Raw genomic sequence first — 21,588 nt, forward strand, 5'->3', positions numbered from 1 at the left:
TAAAAGCACACTGGTGAGCAAGAGAACTGCTTCCTTCACCAAAACTTAAAGACCCAGCAGCTTCCCAAAGCATGTTATGTTGACTCTGTAGATATGGCTTCTAACATAATCTGAGAATGACTCCAGTCAGTCAGACCAAAGTCTCATGTCTGACAGTCATCTGTCTGCAGATGCCTGAGAAGACAGTAAGGCCAGGACAACCATGCACTGATAACCCCCTTCAGTGTGATCCCCAAGCTGTCAGTGGCTTTGCAGTTTAGGGTAGCTGAGGCCAATGTCACCCTGTTTCCCTACAGCTTTATCTGGTTAGTTTTTGAGCACACACAGACATTTGGCTTCTACAGTGTTCTGTAATAATGCTTAATAAGGAAAAATTTTTGTTTTGGGGCTGCCTGATAACCTGATGCTTGCCAGATCTTGTGTTAGAGAGATGAGCTACCACTTCTTATCTTCTTGACCACCATCCTCATTTCGCAGATCTCTTCTGTGCCTATCCTCTGCTGTCCTTCTCCCTGCCCTGGGTAAGAGTCCCAGTCTAATTGTTTCTTATATACATGGTTCCATAGTTTTTATAGTTCTTGTTTCCCCTTTCAGAGCCTTTCTGTTGCAGGGCTTTGGGTTGAGGAAGCCATAGCAGCACAGATGCAGTGTATGTTTATGGCAGCATAATTCCATTTGGGTTTATTATGCATCTATTACTGTTGTAATTATTAAGAACCTCCTTTTTTGTTACCTAGCTGCTTCCTGAAAATAGACCTAATACATTCATGAGACTGTCTGCTGTAACAACCTGTTTCTTGTGCAGTAATGGCAGATTTAGGGTCTGCTGTCCACGATGGTGTCTCTTCCTCCATGTGTCTTTATCGTTGTGGTACCTTCCTTCCTGTAAGACCCCTTTTCTTTGAGAACTGTGTGAAAATCCAACTGCACTCTGTCAGCTGAGTTACTTTCTGCAGAGAGCTCTCACAAGTTAGTGAGGTACCACTTAGAATCACAGACTGATTTGGGTTGGAAAGGACCTTAAGATCATCTAGTTCCAACCCCCTGCCATGGGCAGGGACACCTTCCACTAGACAAAGTTGCTCAAAGCCCCATCCAACCTGGCCTTGAACACTGCCAGGGATGGAGCATTCACAGCATCGTTGGGCAACCTGTGCCAGTGCCTCACCTCTCTCACAATAAAGAACTTTCTTCCTTATACCCAACCTAGATCTCCCCTGTTTAAATTTGAAGCCATTACCACTTGTTATTTCACAATAGTTCCTGATGAAGAGTTCCTCTCCAACATCCACTTCTTTTTATAAAATCTATGTTGTCTCTTCTATGCCATAGTTGACTGTGCATGTACTAGCTCTAACTATAGTGAGTTCTTCACAGATGCCAGGAGAAAGTAGAATCATAGAATCATTGAGGTTGAAAAATACCTTTAAGGTCCTCGAGTGCAACTGTTAGCCCAGCACTGCCAAGTCCACCGCTAAACCATGTGCTTATGATTAATGACATTGCACGCTCTCTGCAGCTGGCATCAGTGTTTTGGGAACTTGGACACACAGATTTGGAATCCATTTTCTAGTACTTGTAATAAAGATGCTTGAAAATACTTTGCAAGCAATAAATCTCAGGGTATGTGTTAGTTCCTGAGACTACGTGGCTATCTTCTGGAAAAACTGAAGCAAATGGAGTGTTTGAGTGTTACATCTTTCGGTATTTAAAACTACTGCTTGTTCTGCGATTAAAAGAGATTATGTAAGAGTACAAAATTACCCTTTCACAATCTATTTTCCCAGGTGATGGCATTAATTAGTAAAATATTATATATCAGAAATAAGAGTATTAGAACTATGGGCAAATGTAATGACAATAGAGTTTATGGGAAAAGTCTGTACTCATAGTTTCATTTCTAAAAGAAGAGAGTGTTCTTTTGCCCACTTATTTTCAAAGGAACGAGAAAAGAAGAAGTATAATAAAGGTATATGGACTGTGTTTCAGATTTAATGTGGTGTTATATCATGACATTTTCCTGCATATATTGAACTGCCCATTAGTCTATCATATAATTATATTGTCATTCACTTTCACATACAACCTTCCAAGATTTTGCAAAATGTATTTTAGTTATCCGCAGATTAAAGGAAAAATACTTGACAGTTAAGGACAAAACACAGATACACATGTTATATTTATGCACATATATGTGTAAGTCTGAATTAGACACACATTTTACACATAAAGCCCCCACATGTAGATCTATATATATGTGTAATAACAGTTTCAAATTCTTACTGTAAAAAGAAACTTGTGGGCAAAAATAATTCTGGAAGATTGTTGTTGTGCCATATAGTAAGATGTGAAACCAATTGAAAGTGTTGAAGTTCTTTCCCAGGAGGTTTCTAGAAGTGATAGAACCACCTTTGAATTAGGCTCTTCAGAATAATTTAAATGTTCTTTCAAATTCATTGTTACAATTAAGCATTCAGGTATGTTGCCTGATTTATTTGCAAGTCCTTAAAACTGCTTTAAATGTGCATTAATTTTTTGAGGGTGCTTGGATTTAAAAGCATTTGGTGCAAGAATTTGGAATTATTTGTTTGAGTAAGACTGCATCGAGATAAGTGACACCCGGGTTCTGAATTTTTTTTCTTTCTCCTGCTTAATGATTGGAATTTTGGGATGGAAAATACTTAAATACGCAGTTTAATCAAGATGTGACTCTTCAATAAGTGGATTTAATGATGTATGGAGAAGTGCTTTCCTCAGCAGCGTGAAAACCAAGAAATGTTTTAGCATGAGCTACCATGGATATACAGCATGTGGAAGAATATGGGATCTTCAGGTTTTAGGAACTGACTGAGTTTTATTCTTATTTATATATTTTTTATTATAATTCAAGAAATCTAATTGCTCAGATAACGTAAAGCAAGCTTTTGTACTTACGAGAGAAGAGTCCTGTCTCAAAGGTACCTTGTTGTATCTAACTGCAGGTAAGGTGTTGTGCCTGATGCTGCCTTTTCATTTTATTGCTTATTGACCTCAGGAAAAGCTGTCTGGATATGAATCGTAGGATTTGCTTAAACAATAAAATGCTGCCTAGTTCAACCTTTTTTTTTTTTCTTTTTGTTTTCACCCCCCCCCCCAGAAATGGCTTTTAGAGGAGACTTCATTATTTGTGGGAGGGGTGGGGGTGGTTCTTTTTTTATTCTTCAGAATAGATGTTTTGAATTGCTTTTATATTTTCGGGTTTGACAAGAAGATGAATTTCCTGCAACATCTCAGAAAATCCTTACGTTTTCTTTGGGCCCCTCTATAGTGATCATAGCTAACTGCTGTAGCTGATGTAAGCTGCAACTTTTTTGCATCTTGGTGGCAGTTTCTCTAAAGTTCTAGTAACAAAATAAAAAAAAAATAAATCTGTGCAGCCTTTTAAAGCTTTTTCTGTCCTGGCTGGCACTGGAATTTAGTGGTAGTGAGAATGAATTTTACCTGAAGTGATCTATGCCTGAAGTGGTAGGCTGTGATTTAGAGTACCATCTGCTTGCTGTCTGTGGACATATCACTGTATGACACCTAGAAATGCAGTGCCATTAAATAAGAGGAGAGAAATCCCAGCCTTCCTTGTTTTCTATTTGGTTCTAATTAATACTAGTTCTGTAAAGCTAGCCTAGAGCTAGGCAGTATTAAAAGATGACATGAACATTTGTTCTCTCTACCTTCTAGTTTTCTTGCTGGTCTGGTACAGCTCTTGAAACTCTTTGGACTTGAAGGCTCTTGTCTCGTGTTCCTGAGACCGAGACCCTGATAGATTAATGGATTAATTGTATTAAACAAAAAAAGTGTGTGTTTTCCTTCCACTGCCTGTGAAGAAGAGTATATCTTGTTAATCCTGTTAATGCTTTTCTTAGATGGCTTCTGGAGAGACCCAAAGAAAGCACATTAATGTCTGAGATGGATTTGGATTAGGTTTACTGGCGACTGGACTTTATCTTGTGGAGGAGAGAACCTGCTGATGGCTCTTTGCTTAGAAGTAGCCCTTGGCCATGTGGGTCTGTCGTTCTGGCCCCATAGCAGCCACTCTGGGGCTCCTTTCTCTCCCGTGCATTGTACTCAGCAGAACAGACTGCTCCATTGTAGAGACCAATGGCAGCTGCTTAATGCTGTGCCTGAGCTGGCAGTTCCTGAGAAAATGAGGAAAATATTGATTGCTGCCTCGGTGTAATCTGTGCCTGTCCTCAAAGCTTTTTCTTTTAATGCCTAAGATGAGAAGTTAGACTTTTTAGTAACAAAATTTCTGCCAGTAGTGATGTTGTTTCCCTGGCACAGATTCTTATTTGCTTAATGCTTTTTTTGTAAGTCTTTCCAGCAGAGCAGACGTGGACTATCGAAATGTGGGCCATTGAAATGGGTAGGTGTGAGAGGGTAAGAAGCCATAAAACGGGCACTTACAAAGAGCAGGTGTAGCTGGCAGGAGAGCAGGAACAGAAGGAGCTGTGAGGGATAACACAAACTGAAAAGCTCCATGTTTGTGTCACAACAGAAGGAACTCTTGTTAAAGTTTAACAAAAGGAAATTGTTGTGCTACCAATGGCATTCCAGCTGCGGGGAGGGTCATACAGTTAAGCTGCTCAGGGTTTTTAAAAACACATTGGGTGCCATTCTAGGCACTGACTTCTGGGATTTATTTGTTCATCATCTTCATTCCCTGTAAAGGAAATAAATATTTCATCTCTCAAGGCTGTACCCAGCCTCTCCAGGCTGGTTTTGGCCTTAACTCTTATGTCTACTGTCCAACTTGTGGTGATGAAGTCATTATGTGAATTTGCAGAAGTGAAAATCCATTTAGGCTTACTGAGCCAAGAGAAGGAAGACAAAGAATGGAAAAGAAACCGATGGGATAATAAGCTCTGTTAGGGATATAATAGGAAGGAAAAAGACATAAAGAGCTCAGATGTAAATAGCAGGGCAGTTTGAGATAGATCTGGTAGAATTAATGTGTGCTATAGATTATTTTTACTAACGCTGGTAAGTGTTCTTCAGTAATAAAAACCTATAAAGTTGTGGTATAACAATGTAGAAATCTTAACAGGAAAAACTCAGGAGTAGCTGGTAATGATAGGAAACTTTGACAATGTGGTGAAAAGGCAAATTGAACGGGATATAGTGCTGCTTGGCTCTGCAAAAATAACCAGCAACAGCAAAAGAATCGGTGTTTCCTGAATTTAGCGTAATGTTTCTCTGCATATTGGCAGAAATAAATGAATAAAAGGAAGAAAGTTGTCATATGTTGTTAGGTTTTCCAGAGTCCCTGTGAAATAGCGAAATAGTTAAAGAAGTAGGCAACAGAAGTAGTAAGATGGATAAGGTTAATAGAAAACAGTAGTGAATCCATACTGAATACAACAAATTATATACTTCACTGGGTAACTTCTTAGGAGACTACAACTTTGAATACTGCCTTCATGTATGGTCCTGTTTCTCCTTTCTCACCTTCCTTTTAACTCTAACATCTATTTGAGATTGTTTAGTTGCAGACTGATGCTAGAAACAACCATATGTGTATATTATCACTGCAGCATAAAGAAGGATGCTGATTCGGTAATGGTAATGAAAGTATATAAAACCTAGAGGAAAAGTACCAGCCAAAGTGATGGTTCAGTTGTATTTGGAATGAAGTGGGGTGGAGCATTGTTCTTAGTGATCTATTTTCTGGTAATCCATTCTTTGAGATGTAGTAGTGCTCTAATCTTCTGAAGCAGAGGCTTGATTTTTGATAAAGGGTGCCCTTGTATTGCAAGTATGACTTCAGCTGTTGCTGGTAGGGACAGAAATCTGCCTAAAGCTGCCTAGAGTAAAAATCTTTCTATAGTATTTTAGTGCACACACACTTAGTCAATACTTCCTAAGGTGCCAGAACCTCCACAGGCTGTTCCTGTTGGCTCAGTTCTGACATAACTCTTGGCTCGTGCTTTTGATTGGCACACATGTATCATCTTGAATGTCTGAGTATGTCCTCAGCTCACTCTGCAAACAGACAAATACTGGTATGAGGGGTGTTATGAGCTGTGAGGGGAAACTGGTTGGCGTAGTGAGTGGGCAAAGGTGCTGCTTTCTAATGACAGCACTGGCTTATCCTGATGCAGAGCAAAAGCCTGTGTTGGTCTGTCATCTCTGATACTGAGCTGTAGTTGCTGCTGTGGGCTTAGGTGAGGTTTCTTATGAGAAATTAAAGTTTCTCATGCTTTGCGATTTTGGCTGGGCAGGAGTAGAGAGGAGCAAGGAGAGGCCAGGAGGCTTGGAGTAGGGAGAAGAGAAGGGTGATCAGCAAAAACAGGCTGCTGGGATGGACCCAGGTGTCTCAAATGTTGTCAGAATTTTTAGGTAAGAAGATGTGTTTCCCACTCATTCATAGAAAGGACAACTAACACAATTCAGCTATTTTTCTCTATTGCTCTCCCTAGATGTGTCTAAGATTTGGAGTAAAACTGATGAAGGCATTAGGAATTCAAATTGAAATATGTCTGATGGAGAATCCCTTCTGGTTGAGTGCTCTGAAACTTCTTCAGTAGGCAACCAATGATTTGCTGCTGGAGCCTTCTCTGACAGAAAGGATGAAATACCAAACAATATCAGCATTCGACAGCCTAATTTCATTTTTCTTATGCAAAAAGGATATATCATGCCTTGCATGGGGTCTTACAGAAACTTGAGGTTTGAGGGGGGGAGTTAAGCCTGAAGCCATTTGGCCCTTGAACAGGTCCCATGGCAGGCTGTCCCTCTGTGACAGGGGTGGCGTGTTCAGCAGCCATGTGCTCTGAAATCTGTAGGCTGGGGCATGGCGTAGTTCAGCTGAGTGAGCTCATCTCTGTGCTGCAGCTCCTGGTAGCTGTTCCCTCTACTTGCCTTGGTGATGTGCGCGGGGCCCTGGTATCTGCAGCTCCGTCAACTGGCTCAGTGTGTTCGTGGGTCACAAAGGAGCCCTGTTCCCGCAGGACTGGCACTCCATGTGTTTCCCTCTGCGGGAGCAGCTTCCCTGGGGCTGTGGCTGTTTCCCTCTCTGTAAAGCCAGAGTTGCCTTCAGTTGCGCAGCAGTCAGCCTTAAGGTATCAGACTTCACCCGTAACATGGGTAAAAGGTCTGTTCAGAAGTGCTGAAGAGAGTAATGAAAAGTAATGTCGGCAAGAAAAATGCAATCAATAAGTGTAGGAGTGATGGGAAGTTTATCGGGAGGGGTCAGCTCTGTACTCCCCAAAATCACTTACTGAGCTCTGGATGTTTCTTCTGTGTTCACAAACTGGAAAACGCCCCCACCCAAACCACTAACCAAAACAAAAACACCCCTCCAAAACCCAAACAACCAACACCCCACACCAATAAAAAACCCTCCAAAACCTCAAAGCTCCACGCCAACAGCAATACCAACGCAAACAAAATAACTCCAAACTCTTCAAACTATAAAGTGAAAGTAGCTGTAATTTGTTCAGAGGAGAATGGGGAGAGAAGATAGATGAGAAACACACAAACTTTGTAGCTGAAGATGTCAGGGGAATATCCAGAGCCAGTAGAATTAAATGTTCAGATGAGGACAATTAGAAAGTGTTCAGATACAGCAGGAGGGGAAATTCAAACTTCAGTGCTGTAATAATCATGGTACAGAAAGGGCTGCTGTTTTTAATGTAAGAACAGAGGGCTAAGGAGGCATCCTGAGTTTCTGATTCTGTTCCCTTTCTTTTGCTGGCAACTCTATTGTTTAGTTATTACTATAAAATCATTAAGTGCTGTTACAATTCTTTCAGATCTCCCTTTCAAAAAAATAGAGCAATACTGTTATTTCTTCTGTGAGCAGAATAGGAAAATTAATTTGGTAGCAGTCAGGCAGCCACTATAAAATACTCTCGATTGTTCAGAAGTGTGACACCAAATGCAGCAAAAGGTGATTTTTAGCTGGGCTTCAAAATGTTTTGACCAACTTAAAATCAGTTTTTATTTTTATATGAGATATATTTTAAATCTGTTTCAGGAAATATCCGTAAGTATTAGAAAATCTTCACTGGATGTTTTAATTTTTTTTTTTCCCCACCCCCCCTACCCCCTCCCTCTTCTGCAGTTCTCCTGCCTTTGATAGATCGTATGGGAGATGCCAAAGACCAAGTTCGGGAGCAAGCACAGAATCTTATATTGAAATTGATGGACGAAGCAGCACCACCCATGGTATGATTACTTAATGTAGATTCAGATGGAGGCCTCCAGTGAACTTATGACTTGTGTATGACCTTGACTTTGAATATGTGACAGTGTTGTGGTGACTGTTAATGGTGCAAATGCTGAAGGTATTCTTCATGGGGTAACACTGATGCATTGTTCAGCTGGAGATAAAAATCTGGCTGTGCAGTTCTGCAGTCTTTGCATATCGTAGCTGAATTCTGAGGAGATGTTTTTGTGTCATGTGGCACAACTTTGTTAATTAAAGCATGTTTGAAGCATCCTCCTGGCTTTGAGTTTGCATAAGGGGAATAAATAAGTTTCTTTAGCTCCAGAATTGTTTTAAAATTAGCTTTATACTTGAACATGTAGGAGTAGTCCTGCAGTTGAGGCCACGCATTCTAATGTAGAAAATATGGCTTTCTAGATGTATGACAGACACTCTGTGAACCTTAGGCAAACTGAGGGGGGAGATAAGGTGCCCTCCTCATTTGTCTTAGGTTGAAGTTTGAGTTAAGAGAACTTTTTTACAGCTCTTAGCGTTAGGCGGCTTCCATCCTAGGAAGTCAGGTAAGTTACAATTTCTACTCTCTGAGTCTGAAAAATGTAGGATTGTTTAACAGGGTTATATTGTTCGAGCAGTGGTGTTATTTGGAACTCTGGGGATCCTGGTTGTCAATAGGGACTTACTATTTGAGTTTTAGTTTCTGAAGAAAATCTGTTTGAGTTTTAAGTGCAGAAGTTTATAGGGAACACCTTGGTTTTTGTGAACAAAAATAAGGTTCTTTTATGTGCTAATTCCTCTCTTGTTTTATTCATAGATACAGATTTGAATGTTTGTGCACAGAGAATAAGATTTTGCAGACTTGATCTGCAGTCAAAAAACTGTTCTTGGTTGCTTTGTTTGCCTGATAGGGAAAATGAGGCTTGTCTGGCAAATATGGAAACATATTTATCTCCCTTCTAATGCGAGGCATTTTCTCGCATGATTTGGTCACAGATTTGACTGGGGTTTAGGCATCAGAGTCTAGTGGTTTCATCCACAGAGACATGCCTTGACCTTTTCAAGAGATCTCATTTTGGTTGTAGTCATTGACAAAGAGACATTGCAGCATTTTTTCATGCCCAAGTGCAAGTAGTTCATGAGTGGCGTGTTCCTGTGCTCTAGATGCTCCAAAGTACCTGACATTGAGACCTGAAAGTACACCTACCTCTACAGTAATAGCATTTGGATAAATGCAGAGCGTCTTGGAGACACCTTCATTTGAACCATTGCTGATAAAAAATGTGGTGATAGTTGCTTCATGCTAGGCCCTCGTCATGAAAGTGCTTTAGATTACTGGTCCATCTTTTGGTCTCTGAAGAGTTGTTAGGCTAAAGGTTGTACACCGAGGTCATGGAAGGAAGCTTCCACCCCCTTTGAAGCTTACTCACAGTGTCAGAAAGAATACTAGGTTTGTGGCGTGGAAGGAACAGCGTATGTAAGTAAGAGAAGGTATGGCTCTTGAGGTAACTCCCCTAGGGTGGAAGAAACACCGCTTCAGTCGTTTGCTCTCAGGACAGCTTATGTATCATTAAAAATTTGGTTGAAAAGCATTAATCGTCCTCACAGCAGGGAGAGAAACAGAGAAGTCTCTCCTGTGCCTCCAACATTGAAATACAGAGTTTTAGGCTCCCTTTGCTGCAGAGAAACATCCTTTTGGAAGAACTGGGTGGAGTAATCTTTTAGGGATAAGTCCTGTAAGTTTCTTTCCAATCAACTCATCTTGTCTGTTCTAGTGTGTTGTTGAATAATATTGAGTTTGTTCTGTTGCCAATTCCCTTTTCTTGTTTTAGATGTGTTTGGGTTTTTTTGTTCGTTTGGGGTTTTTTTATGAGCGAGAACTAGACATAGCTGGTTATGGACAGGAAAGCATAAAAATAAGAATACAAGTGGTATAAATGCAGGAATGGGACAAAGGAAGGTTGACATCAACTGTTGCTAGTGAGTTGTGAGAGTTGAAATTTCTAAGCAGCCATTTGGATTTCTCTGTTTAGAAGAATTCAGTTATTAAAATAGGGTAAATTCAGTGAATTTCTTTTCAGCCTGCTTTGTTTGTTTCAGCACTCTACAGCTCCCTCCCCTCCCTGTATTTTCTGTACACCTAGCATGGAGACTTCCATTTTCCCATGTTTGTCCAGGACAGTGGGTCAGTTGGAAGGATTCTTTCTTCCATGAAATCCTGTTGTTTGTTGTTAATCTGTGCAGTTTTGACAAGCTGTATCCTGCTTGTTTAAGCAGAATGTAATGAAATATAAAACAAACAAACAAGAAACCACAGATGGGACAAAGTGATCAAGCAAGGCTCTAACTGGAGAGTTTTTATTTCTGCTGTGAAGTATTCTGCCTCATGAATGGAGAGGATGCGGTGTTCCCTGGTCTCAGGCTGTCTGTGTTTGTTGATGAGTAGCTGTTTGTGAGGGTTTGGGTTGCTTTCATTCAGGAAGGTGAACAGGACTGCAGCCGTTCATGTGCAGCACACCTCAGCAGATGTGTATGCAGGGACTGCGCGCTGCAGTGGCCCCATTCGGAGCAGGAGTGAGGGTGGTGCCTGGGCTGGGCGATGTGCAGCCATCGCCAGCAGCTTCCCCGCTGCCGGGGCTGTCATGGCAGCGCTGCCGCTGCATCTGCGCCGGAACACCGCCGGGAACCCCCAGCCCCGTAAGCTTCACCTTTGCGCTTCTTGCACCCTAACATACAGCTAGAGAAGGACACAGGCGTGGACAGGTACAAAGATAAATGGAGGAGGGAAGGGCTAAAGGCAGACAGTGGAAAACTGAGTGCGCAAGAAGGTAAATGAGGGTTTGGAGAGTCGCAGCACGGGAAGCGGCGCAGCACAAAAGGAGGAACGAAAGCAGAGCAGAAATGGAAGCGAGGGAATTAGCATGAATGGGCTAAAAGAAATAGTTGACACAGGAAGAAATAAATTTAAAGGAGAAGTAGGGGAGAATTGGGCAGCAGGAGTGTAGGTAAGGATGAGCTGAAATGAATGAGAGGAGATTTAGGCAGGGAAACAGAATATGAAGCAAAAAGAATATAGCAACTTCTGCTTGAGTAAGTGGTTTGTAGCGTTAGCGTTTGCTTAGTGTGTGTTAACTTGTAACAGTTCTGTACGTTTTTAAGAGCTGTTGCTCAAACAATACAAATACTCAGCTACATTTCTGAAGGGTGTTTTTAGAAATTGTTTTTGGCATAGGAATAATTTGTGTTGTTTTCCATGCTGTGCATTTTGTAACTTCATTTTATCAGAGAAGTATGTTTGCTTCTCCAGTGGACCTGTCTTCTGTTGGTTTTTTGCTACTGTTATGAATGTAATTGTGAAATATAGGTAGAATTACATCGTATTGTGCTCCTGGTAATCAGAGACAACTATTTCTGTTTTATAGCACATTTGGGAACGCCTTGCTGTTGGTTTTAAACACAAGAACTACCGATCCCGAGAAGGAGTGTGTTTGTGTCTTGTTGCTACCTTAAACATGTAAGCTTTGTGTTTCTATGGAGATGTAATGGTTCTACCCTTCTTCTGAATGGCATTCTTCTCTGAAACCAATACTTTGAGAAGTCTGATTCAATTAAATTGATAAATGGGAAAAATCAAACCATTTAACTTGTGAGCTTTCTGAAAGAAAGACTGAAGCTGTAGTATTTCTGTCTTATTTGAAAGTAGGCAATGGACTAGTAAGAGAAAGACGGAGCTTGATTGATGTAAGTTTGTATTTTATCAGTGCTAAGCTAAAAGTTTACTTCTGCATAAAGTATTTCTGTTTTTCTGTTAAAAAAACCCCAAAACAAAAAAACTACAAAACATACAAAAACAACACAGAAAAACCCCAAGTGTTTAACTTACTTTTTTTTTAATTTAACTTTTATTTTTTATTATTTTTAGTTATGGCGCACAATCATTAATTCTCAGCAAGTTGGTACCACATCTGTGTATAGCTCTTGGTGACTCAAATAGTCAGGTAAGGGTTTCATTACTTATTGGTGCTTCAACAGCCATACCTTGGCATAGGAATGAAAGTAAAATAAATGTAGATTAAATGTAATTAAATGTAGAATAAATGTAATTAAGAACAGCCAATATGCTTGCTTGTATACAACAGATCATTATTTTCTACCAGGAGGAACAATAAACCCATTTTCTTCCGAATCAGTCTATCCATTGGCAGATGAAAGTAGACCTGCACAGGCAGCAGTGTTGTGATGTACTGGTCCCTTCAGTTTTGTCTTCAGAGGTTGAGATTTGTCATTACAGTTGTTTCTTAGAGAGCATGTTGAAAGAAAAGAAAAAAAAATATACTGACAGTAAGAATTGCCTCCAAAAAGAGCGCCTACATGAGACCTGTAAGAGCCTGCCACATTTGCTGAAGATAACATTATCATGTGTAATGGTTTCCTAAATGGGACCCAAATGGCATTTGAGTACATGTAAGGACTGTAGTTAAAAACAGTTCATTAAACAAAAGCATCTGCAGTGAAAATTAAGATGTAGATTATAATAGTGATAGCTGAACTTCAGAAAACCTTCAAATAGAAATTAATAACATCTCAATTTATCTGAAGTTGTATCTGAGAGAGAAGGCCAAGAGCACAGTAAGGAAGAAGGCAGGGTTGGTAGGCGATGAACAAATAAACAGGATATGCTTTATGCTTGATTTCTGGATGCAGCAGAGTCCTTGTCTCCTGTATAGCATAGCATTGTTCTAGTGTAGAGAAAATCTGTTACGAAATTGTCCTGTTTGTTGATCACTAGAATAAATGTAGTTCATATCTTGATAGAGCAGTTGTGGGTTTAGTTCAAACTGTTGCAAAGAACAATACTGAAGTAATTCCAGGAATTCTTTATGGAGAATAATGGCATTTACTAACATGCATTTTTGGCAGTTGTCGTTGTGATGACTATGGTTTAAGATTCTTAAAGAGTCAGCCTACTTGCTTTAGCTGCTCTTCCTGTCTTGGCTTACTCCCTTTCTTGTGCTAATATGATGGTAATGCCTGTTGAAGGAAGTAAGGGAAATGCTGATTGATTTGGCTGATTCTTGTGGGCAGTCAGGTCCTTGGTTTTCCAGAAGGGCCTCAGTGCATGTAGAATTAGATGAAAGCAAGGTGGAGTGTCAGGATTGAATGTAGGGACTAACTTTTGGAAGCACTGCCAACTGCGAGAGAGTCCTAAATAAAGCATTGGGTGGTTTTTTTTTTTTTTTCCCCCACAAATATTATTCTTATGTCAATCCCAGAAATTCCCTCTAGAGCTGTTATTTCTAGGATTTTTCATTTACCATCTGGAGATGCTCTAACTTGGAACAAATACCATCCTGAAATAACAGTTGTATTTCCTTTCGCTTCCATCCTTACTGTTGCAACTGTTTTGTGAAATAAGTTGGCATGCAGGTCGAGGGAAACTGGAAGGTTGTCAGCAAATGTTGTTTTGGTGTCTGTAACCCTGAAGTGAACAATTTAATCTGCATCCACAGGTGAGAGATGCTGCCATACTAGCCATTGTAGAGGTTTATCGGCATGTGGGAGAGAAAGTACGACTAGACCTTACGAAGAGAGGAATTCCTCCTGGAAGGTGAGTTAGCTGTTGTGATTTTGTAATCCTGAGCTGCTCTGTGTTACTGTTCTTTATCAGAACTCTAAATTCACTAAAAACTTTGGTTTAAAATTACTACAATTTGCATTTTATCTTCTGGTTAGTTTGCTTCCATCATGATGCTCCTAGTGTTCCTGACTTTCTTTTGCTGGTTTCTTTTCTGCTTGGAAGAGGCCTACAAGTGTATGGTGGAAAGCAGCCTCACAGACAACAGTTAAAATCCCCTGACTTGCAAAGAAGCTGAGAGCTTGACAGAAATAGAAAAATGCTTCAAAGTTAAGCAAATATATACTGAGCATAGTGGGGGAATAGTTAGAAAATACTTCAAGAAATACATCTTGTTCCTTCTTCTAGAGTTGCTGTTTAGCCTCAGTGTAGAAGAGTCTCAACTGAAGCACTTAAATCAATACTTTCATATATTGTGCATGTGGGAGAGAGAACAAGCATGTGTGTGCAATGAGAGCGTGGCAAACCAACAAGCTACTACTTTCTTGGGGATACTTATAATGGAAAAATTTACCTCCCTTGCTTCTTGCTAATTACATCAGACCAATCCTTTCCAGCCTCGATGCTTGCTGATGGGGTACAGTTAGATGATAGAGCTGCTTTTCAAAATAACTGCTTCCCAGTTCTGAAGTTGAAGTTCTGGGGTTCAGTGAGAAGGCAGCGTCCAGGAGGAGTGTTCACTGCTCTAACTGCTACACCTGCTATCACAGGATATGGAATCTTACTTGCAATACGTGCAAGGAAGTTTTGAAAATGCGTATTTCATTGGCCCTTTCTCTTTCTGAAAAGCAATTCTGAACTTTAAAAGCTGGTCTGTGTTGTGTGTAGATTAGTTCATCTGCAATAAAAGTAGCTGTTGTTTTGTTGCTACCTTGGTAAGGATTTGTTTAATTACGGAAGCTAGACAGAGCTTGAAATTGCCCTGAGTGGGCGATTCTGTTTATACAATAAAATCTCTCAAATTCCTTATTGAAACAATTTATACATTTTAAGATGTATTAACCCCTTGACAATTAACATACCGCTTCATTCTTGAGTCTTCATCTCACTTCTTGATTTTGATAAAGCTGAATATATCTACTACATGGTGTCAGAGAGAATATCAGAATGGATACTGTGCCTCATCACAGACCCTTCTAAAAAAACTATTAGCCCTAGTTTTTAAATATTTGTATAGTATCAAAATACCCCAGGGCACGGGTGTTGAATTTACTGTTTCACATTCCAAGGGAGAGTTCAGCCTGTTTGGATAAAAGCTTACCCTGCCTATGGGAATTTGTACGCATTCTCTTCTATTTAATGGCTGTCACAATTTTAGACTATTAAGAGGTTTTATGGTTAGCACAGAAGTTTAAGCTGCATTATTACTACAATTCCAACAGTTGAGTTCCATTGCAGATGACTGGAACATACCAGAGAAGATCCTTCTTGCATTAAGGTAGGGTCTTGGACATCTTTTGGAGCAGAGAATAAGAGCCAAAGAGTGCAGATAACAGCCTTTGTTTGTGCTGTGAACGTTGCGTCTCACCAGAAGTTTAGATTCAGCATTCATCATGTTCACATCTCACGAGATACAAATTGAGTAAATCTTGGGATCCAAATAGGATTAAACACCATAGGAGCTTTGTATATTCAGGGTAGTCAACAGCTTCTAATTTAGCTGCAGTAGGTGCGAAGTTGTTATTTCTACTGTCTGAATCAGCTGAGTACAAAATTCCCCCGATCTGAAGCAGCACAGTTGTACTACTTGCATTTGCATAAAGAAGCAAGGCTCTGCTTGGTGAATCTCAAACGGGTTGTTGCCATTCAATCTCAACTGTCTTGTACCTGACAGTCAAGGCTAGTGTCAAATAATACATGGGCTGAGTGTGTGCTGTGTCCTCTGCAGCAGTTTTCAGTCTGGGATGAAGGGGGGAGTTACAATATACTTGAGTTACACATAAGGCTCCTCGTGTCTGTCCCATCCATCGCTGACAGGAGGCAGAGTCCCTGTAGTCCATTCTTCCTCTTTCACAGAAGTAACAAGGCAGTTGACAAAGCTCAGGACAGACAGATTAGCTCTATGGTAGCTCAGGCTGTTGTTCCTTCAGAGGCAGACCTACTGTAAGATTGTCTCCCCCATTGCCGGTCAGAAGTTTTCCATTCCCTTAGATGTATTAAAATGTTCATGTGGTTATGCAGGAACAACAACCTATCAAATAAACCCCTTTGATGTGGTGTATCATCTTATTGTTTTGAGGCGAATCTGTGTTCACATTTGTGTGTCTGGGTAGGTTGTAAGGGGTTTAAGTACTACGGATAATCTGTAGTTCTGACATGACTGCTTTCGGTTGTTGATTCAGCCTTAAAGAACTGCACTGCAGCTCCTTCACTGTACGGCAGTGCATTACAAACTGTGTGTAAACATAACTATTAAGAGAAAACCCTGTCACTGCAGTATTTGGTGCACATGTGATTGAGGAGAATGGAAGCTTGTTTAGTTTACATAACAAATTACACATTTGAGATCTGTGTCTTGCTGTTTGAATGCACTCTGCCCTAAAGCACTGAAAATAAGAGCTCGTGTCTGCTGGAAGGAAGGCAGGAAAGTTAATCAAGCATTGTTCGGAGAAATTGTTCAACTTCCTTAAATATGCAAATGGCATAGGCATATTGTGTCTATATAAGGCCAAATGTAGTTAGTCATTTAATAATAGTAGGCTTACAAGGTTTTGTAATCTGCACCTGGTAGGTTTGCCTTTGTGGAAAACACTGGTTTTTCTAGAGAAGGTTACTGGACCTGTTGGAGTCTAGGTAGGCAATAAGAGATGATTGGATCTTACTTTGGTAGTTCAGCTTTATTTGCTATTACTGAAGTTTTCTTCAGTGCGTCTTCATACTTTACAAAGATTAATTTGTGAGTTTATTAAAACAATCAGTGAGTTCCTCTTTCTATTTGTTATTTTTTCAACGAATCTCAGAATAATATTGTACTTTCTGCCTGAAGCACAGTCCTTTTTCAGAAAAAGCAGTATCAAGTCAGTGGTTGGAAATTTGGATGTGGTTTTCCCTTTGGTTAAAGTTGCTGCCAAAGAGGTTTGATGGTCTTTTATCAGGCGTGGAAGTATTAGCGCTAATAAATTTGTGAATACTGAAAGTGGATGCTGTATTTCTTGTTCTTGCCAAGAATAGTGAATGGGTTTTGTTCTACATGGGTCAAACTGAATTTGTTACAGTGTGGAATCCATGTGGCTGATCATCCCTGAATGGCAGTGGTGTATGTGGTTCTGGACAGCAATTGCTTGGTGTGAGCGTTAAAAGCTTTTAAAGGCATTTCGGGCAGCCATCTGACAGCTTTTCCCACTGTTACTAGAGAAACATAAATGTATAAACCCAATTATTTGTTTAGTTCTTATGTCTAATGCCACAACTTTATATCCTGAAAAGTTAAAGCATTTCGCAGTATGCATTTCTGTATACCGCATTTCTGTATACCACATTTCATGTGGTATGCACATTCTACTTCTCTGTCTAGTTCATGCTGCAGATGAGGTCCATCTGTGTGTCCAGATGTGGACACATGTTTGTGCAAGATTGGTTTTTTGAGGGGTTTTCTTTTCTTTCTTTTTTTTGGAAGTGGGAAGTAGGGAGAACTAAGTGCAGGGTTTCATATGGGCCATTTCCTGCTTTAGAGTCACCCTGGATACGAAGAACAGACTAGCCAGCACCCTTTCTTCTTTATCTTCCTGCTGTTGTCGGAGGAGTGGTGGTCTTTCGCCTCTGCATCACAAGGTCCAAACTTTCAAGTATCCCTCTCTGCAGCTGGACAGTGAATTATGTCAGGACAAACTTGTTGCTGATGTGGGGGTCACATTCGTTCTGGGAGATACTTCCACTGCTTTTACTGGGTTTTGTACAGGAGTGATCAGAAATGGCTGTTCAAGTGCTTCGCCAGCTTTCTTGCTTGAATAACATTTCCTGCCCTGTGGGACTAATGTGCCAGTCTGGAGTGTTTGGGATTTTTGTTTTGGTTTTGGTGGGGGTTTGTTTGGCTTTGTTTAGTTTTTATTCTGTTTGTTTGTTTGGGGTTCTTTACTTTTTTTCCTATTTACACATAGCTCAGCACTTGCAGTGTGGTTTCAGTTGTGAGAGTTCAAATCAGTGCTGTGCGTGTCAGACATAACTGAGGTGTTCAGTGTACCTTAAGTTTAGGAAAAAATCTTGCCTTTGTTTTTGCTGTGAAGTGCTAACTACTGCAGGAGTACCTTCATAGCAAAACTGAGGAAATTTAGAGCAACAACAATTCTGAGGAAAATTAGTAATTGTCTCACAGCAAATTAAATCCCTATTTTTTTTCTCCCACATGAACACTCCATAGTTCAAATTGTTGCCTTTTAGTATTGTGTTTAAATAGTGATATCACAGTCATCTGAACCCAGTATATACTATTACTGAACCTGAATTTAGAATTTTGGTCATTTTTAATCATGCTAATAATGATGCTCGGTTTTGTTCTTTGCTAAATTGACTTAGTTTTCTGTGCAGTTTTGTGAAGAGGCTCAGCTAAAGAGGAGTCCTTTAGGAATTGCTTCTTGATGCTCTTAATCCCTTGTTTATTCTGTATTACAGCTTCGTAGATTATAATGAACTGATTTCTGTTTTTACCAGTAACGTGGGGGATTTCAGAGATGTAAAATATTTTGTTGTTGTTGTTGTTTACAGGTTGCAAACAATCTTTGCAAAATTTGATGAAGTAAGAAACTCTGGAAATATGAATATAAATAGCATCAGTGGTGAGTATGAAATATCACATGTTTATTGTCAGCTTTAGATTAATACAGTATTTAAATATTAGCATTTTCAATGTGAGATGAATGATTAGAAACCTGTAAATACTAAGAAAATGAGACACAGTGAAATAAGCTTATACCGTATTAGTGGAAGTATTTGCTGGACTGCAGACAGCATACAATTGGAAAAGGTGTTGAAACTGCATGGAAACGAGCAGTCAGTCTTTAACAAGTTACACATGTGCTCAGGAGAGGATCCAAGAATGCTGCAGAGTGTTCATGCACGGGAGAAAAAGACCAGATGAACTGTTATCCTTTCTTACAGTATGTTTCTAAAAGAAAATGGTAATTTAATAATGGATGTGTTTTATTTCTTCTCAGTTAAAATGATGAATAATGATTATGATAGATGGAGTTTTAAATTATAAAAATAGGTGACTGCAGCATTCAAAGATAAATGTTGAAGTTAAGATCTAACTGAGTTTTAGATTTTTATTTTTGGAGTATTTCATAAAAAGAAATCCTGTTGTGCAGAGAATCCTTGTTGCTTTCTACTGTATTCTTGATAAAGTATTTTATAGTATGAAAGAGCAAGACCATCATTCTTTGTTATTTAAAACTATAAGAATTAAAAAGCTACGTAACAGCACAACAATGGAGGGGCTGTGGAAGTGGCTTTCATAGAGTTGGGTTTGAAAGCTTTGTTGTCTTATGCAAGGGATGAGGAGATGTTGTTTTATGGGAGAGCATTTTCTATCTCCCTTTCAAAGCAACTATGTTGACTGAAAAGGCTCTGCTAGATCTAAAAGGTGTAACAGTGCAAGAGGAGAAATATTCTGAGGAAAGCATATGATTCGTTAATATCCTCAAATATACCTTGTAGTTTTAAGTATTCTCACCTTTGTTAGTGAGAAAACAGCAAAGACTGTAGGTTCAAAGGAATGCGTTTTTACAACCTTTGAGGCAGTAAGTGTCTGTGCTGCATTCTGCTATAAAATACAACTATACAACTGCTATTCTTGAACACTTGGACATTACAAAAATAGATTTGTAAGGATTAATATTAAAAAAAAAAGAAAACATACTGATTTTGGTAAACCATTATCTTTTGCATTGAAAGTTAAAACTGCTGTATAGCTTTGAGACGTTCAAAGGTGCATTTACATGTGTGTTTTTCTGTTGGTAGGTCTCAGGAGAATGGAGAAAGCTACATGAGGGAATGTAAATGCATTGAAGTAATTTAAATAGATATGAAAATATAAATACAACATTGCAGGGCTAGTTTACACAGCACTTCTGAGCTTTTTGTCTCTATTTTAAGAGAGTTGATGAAGTTTTGGGGTTTTTTAAAGCCATTTTTATCCCATCTTTACCATGCGGATATTAATGCTGATCTACAGCAGTATACGCCATTTATTTTGTCTCGTAAGTGGCAACTTCTATGCAAAAGTTACTCTTATCCTGTTTTGATACCCTAGGGACAGAATCCCTCTTTCCTTGAACCTAGTTTATCTGTTGTATCCATCTAGAGAATTTTTTCATGTTATTGAAAAGCTGCTCTTCCATTGTTAGTGATTTCTCTTGGCTTTGTCCTTCATTATTCTCTGAAGGACGATTTGTGTTTACTGCTTGCACATGTAGATTGAAAGTTACTGTTGAATTCCTGTAGCCTTGTTACCAACTTTTCTTTCAGGAGCTTTATCAAACATCTCTGGATAAAGGCCAAGGTTTAATGTCTAAATACATCTGTTACAGTGCTGAGGATTGTTTTAGTGCCTTTGATATTCTAGAGTAGGGTCTGGGATGGCAGGAGGGGAATAGGGTTCTTTCCACAGAAGGACGGAAAAAACCCTTTTCAACAGGCTTTACTATAATGAGACTGGTGCAGCTCTGTATTGGGCCTTTTTACCAGCAAAAGCGCTGGTTTTTTGCCAGGTGGAGTTACTTCCCAAAGAAGCTAACTGTACTGATGAGGGTTCTCTTCGGTGTGCGATGGATAGGGAAGGGCTTGCTGACACAACGTGGAAGCTATCAGCTTCTTCAGCCCTGCGTGGCGCGTTCTTGTGTTGACCTAGTTTCTGAGAATCCAGAGATGTGACTGAGGATTCCTTTATCAAAGAATGCTAATGTCAGTTGTTCAGTCTCTTTATTCAGCATGTGCTTAGGAGGGAAAGAAGAAAAGAATAGAAACCTCAAAACTCGCAGCTTTAAACAATCTGAATACAAAAACGTTTTCCAGAGTATTTTAATAATCAAAACATATATTGAAAAAACGAATATTTCTACTAACATGATTAAAAACATGACGGGTATTTAAAGTATTGTGTTGGTATGCTTGGATATGTGGGAGAGAAACACAGGGGGGAGGGGAGCCTGAAGCCTGTCGTAGCTGCAGTCTTACACACACTGGTGGATTTAATACCTTGTTATCCCTGTGGCTGTGTTGGGGTGGACCTGGCCTGAACAAGCCCTTTAGTCTTGTGTTACCATCTTCCTTTATTGACTCTGATCCCTGATGAAGCTATAAAGAGGAGGAGGGCAAGGAGTGGCCATTAGAGACTGACAGATCCCCTTGGAGGGTAGACAAAGTGAAACCACATTGAAACGAGTGTGGATGGAGTGTTAGGGGCTGGATGCAGTGAGGAGTTTCGAAAGCCAGCAGATGAGGAGGCACTGTGTATGGCAAGGCGACTGGGAAGGAATCTTAGTGCTTTTGCTTGGTGAGGATGACTTACAGGCTTAAATAATACCATGCTGCCAACTTGCCTCTTCAATTGACCTTTAATTTCCTTTGGGTTTTTTTCTTCACTTTATTTTTCCCTTTCCTCGTCTTCCCTTGCCCTTGGATGTGGATAGGAAAAGCAGAGATTGTTTCGGTAGTGTGAATTATGTGAATGAGTTAGCTGCTATGAAAACCTTGCTCACATTTGTAAAGACGTTGTGCATTAAGAAAACCCCATCAGGGTGTTTGCTTGGTGAGCAGAATC

At 39.8% G+C, this 21,588-nt stretch overlaps 1 protein-coding gene across 42 annotated transcripts in view; it reads left to right on the top strand.

Moving 5' to 3' along the window:
* The window catches only part of CLASP2 (cytoplasmic linker associated protein 2), a 132,026-nt gene that overhangs the window by 12,970 nt on the left and 97,468 nt on the right, over positions 1 to 21,588 (top strand). For 40 of the 42 annotated variants that reach the window (XM_030494724.1, XM_030494737.1, XM_030494730.1 and 37 more), the window contains exons 3-7: positions 8,099 to 8,202; positions 11,620 to 11,711; positions 12,120 to 12,195; positions 13,708 to 13,805; positions 18,534 to 18,604. In XM_030494724.1, coding sequence (XP_030350584.1) covers positions 8,099 to 8,202; positions 11,620 to 11,711; positions 12,120 to 12,195; positions 13,708 to 13,805; positions 18,534 to 18,604 — 441 coding nt within the window. Of the gene's footprint in view, positions 1 to 8,098; positions 8,203 to 10,637; positions 10,895 to 11,619; positions 11,712 to 12,119; positions 12,196 to 13,707; positions 13,806 to 18,533; positions 18,605 to 21,588 lie in introns of those variants that run through there. The other 2 variants (XM_030494930.1, XM_030494973.1) reach the window with 2 other exon arrangements.

Source organism: Strigops habroptila, chromosome 1 (genome assembly GCF_004027225.2).
Source record: "Strigops habroptila isolate Jane chromosome 1, bStrHab1.2.pri, whole genome shotgun sequence".
Taxonomy (NCBI): Eukaryota; Metazoa; Chordata; class Aves; order Psittaciformes; family Psittacidae; genus Strigops; species Strigops habroptila.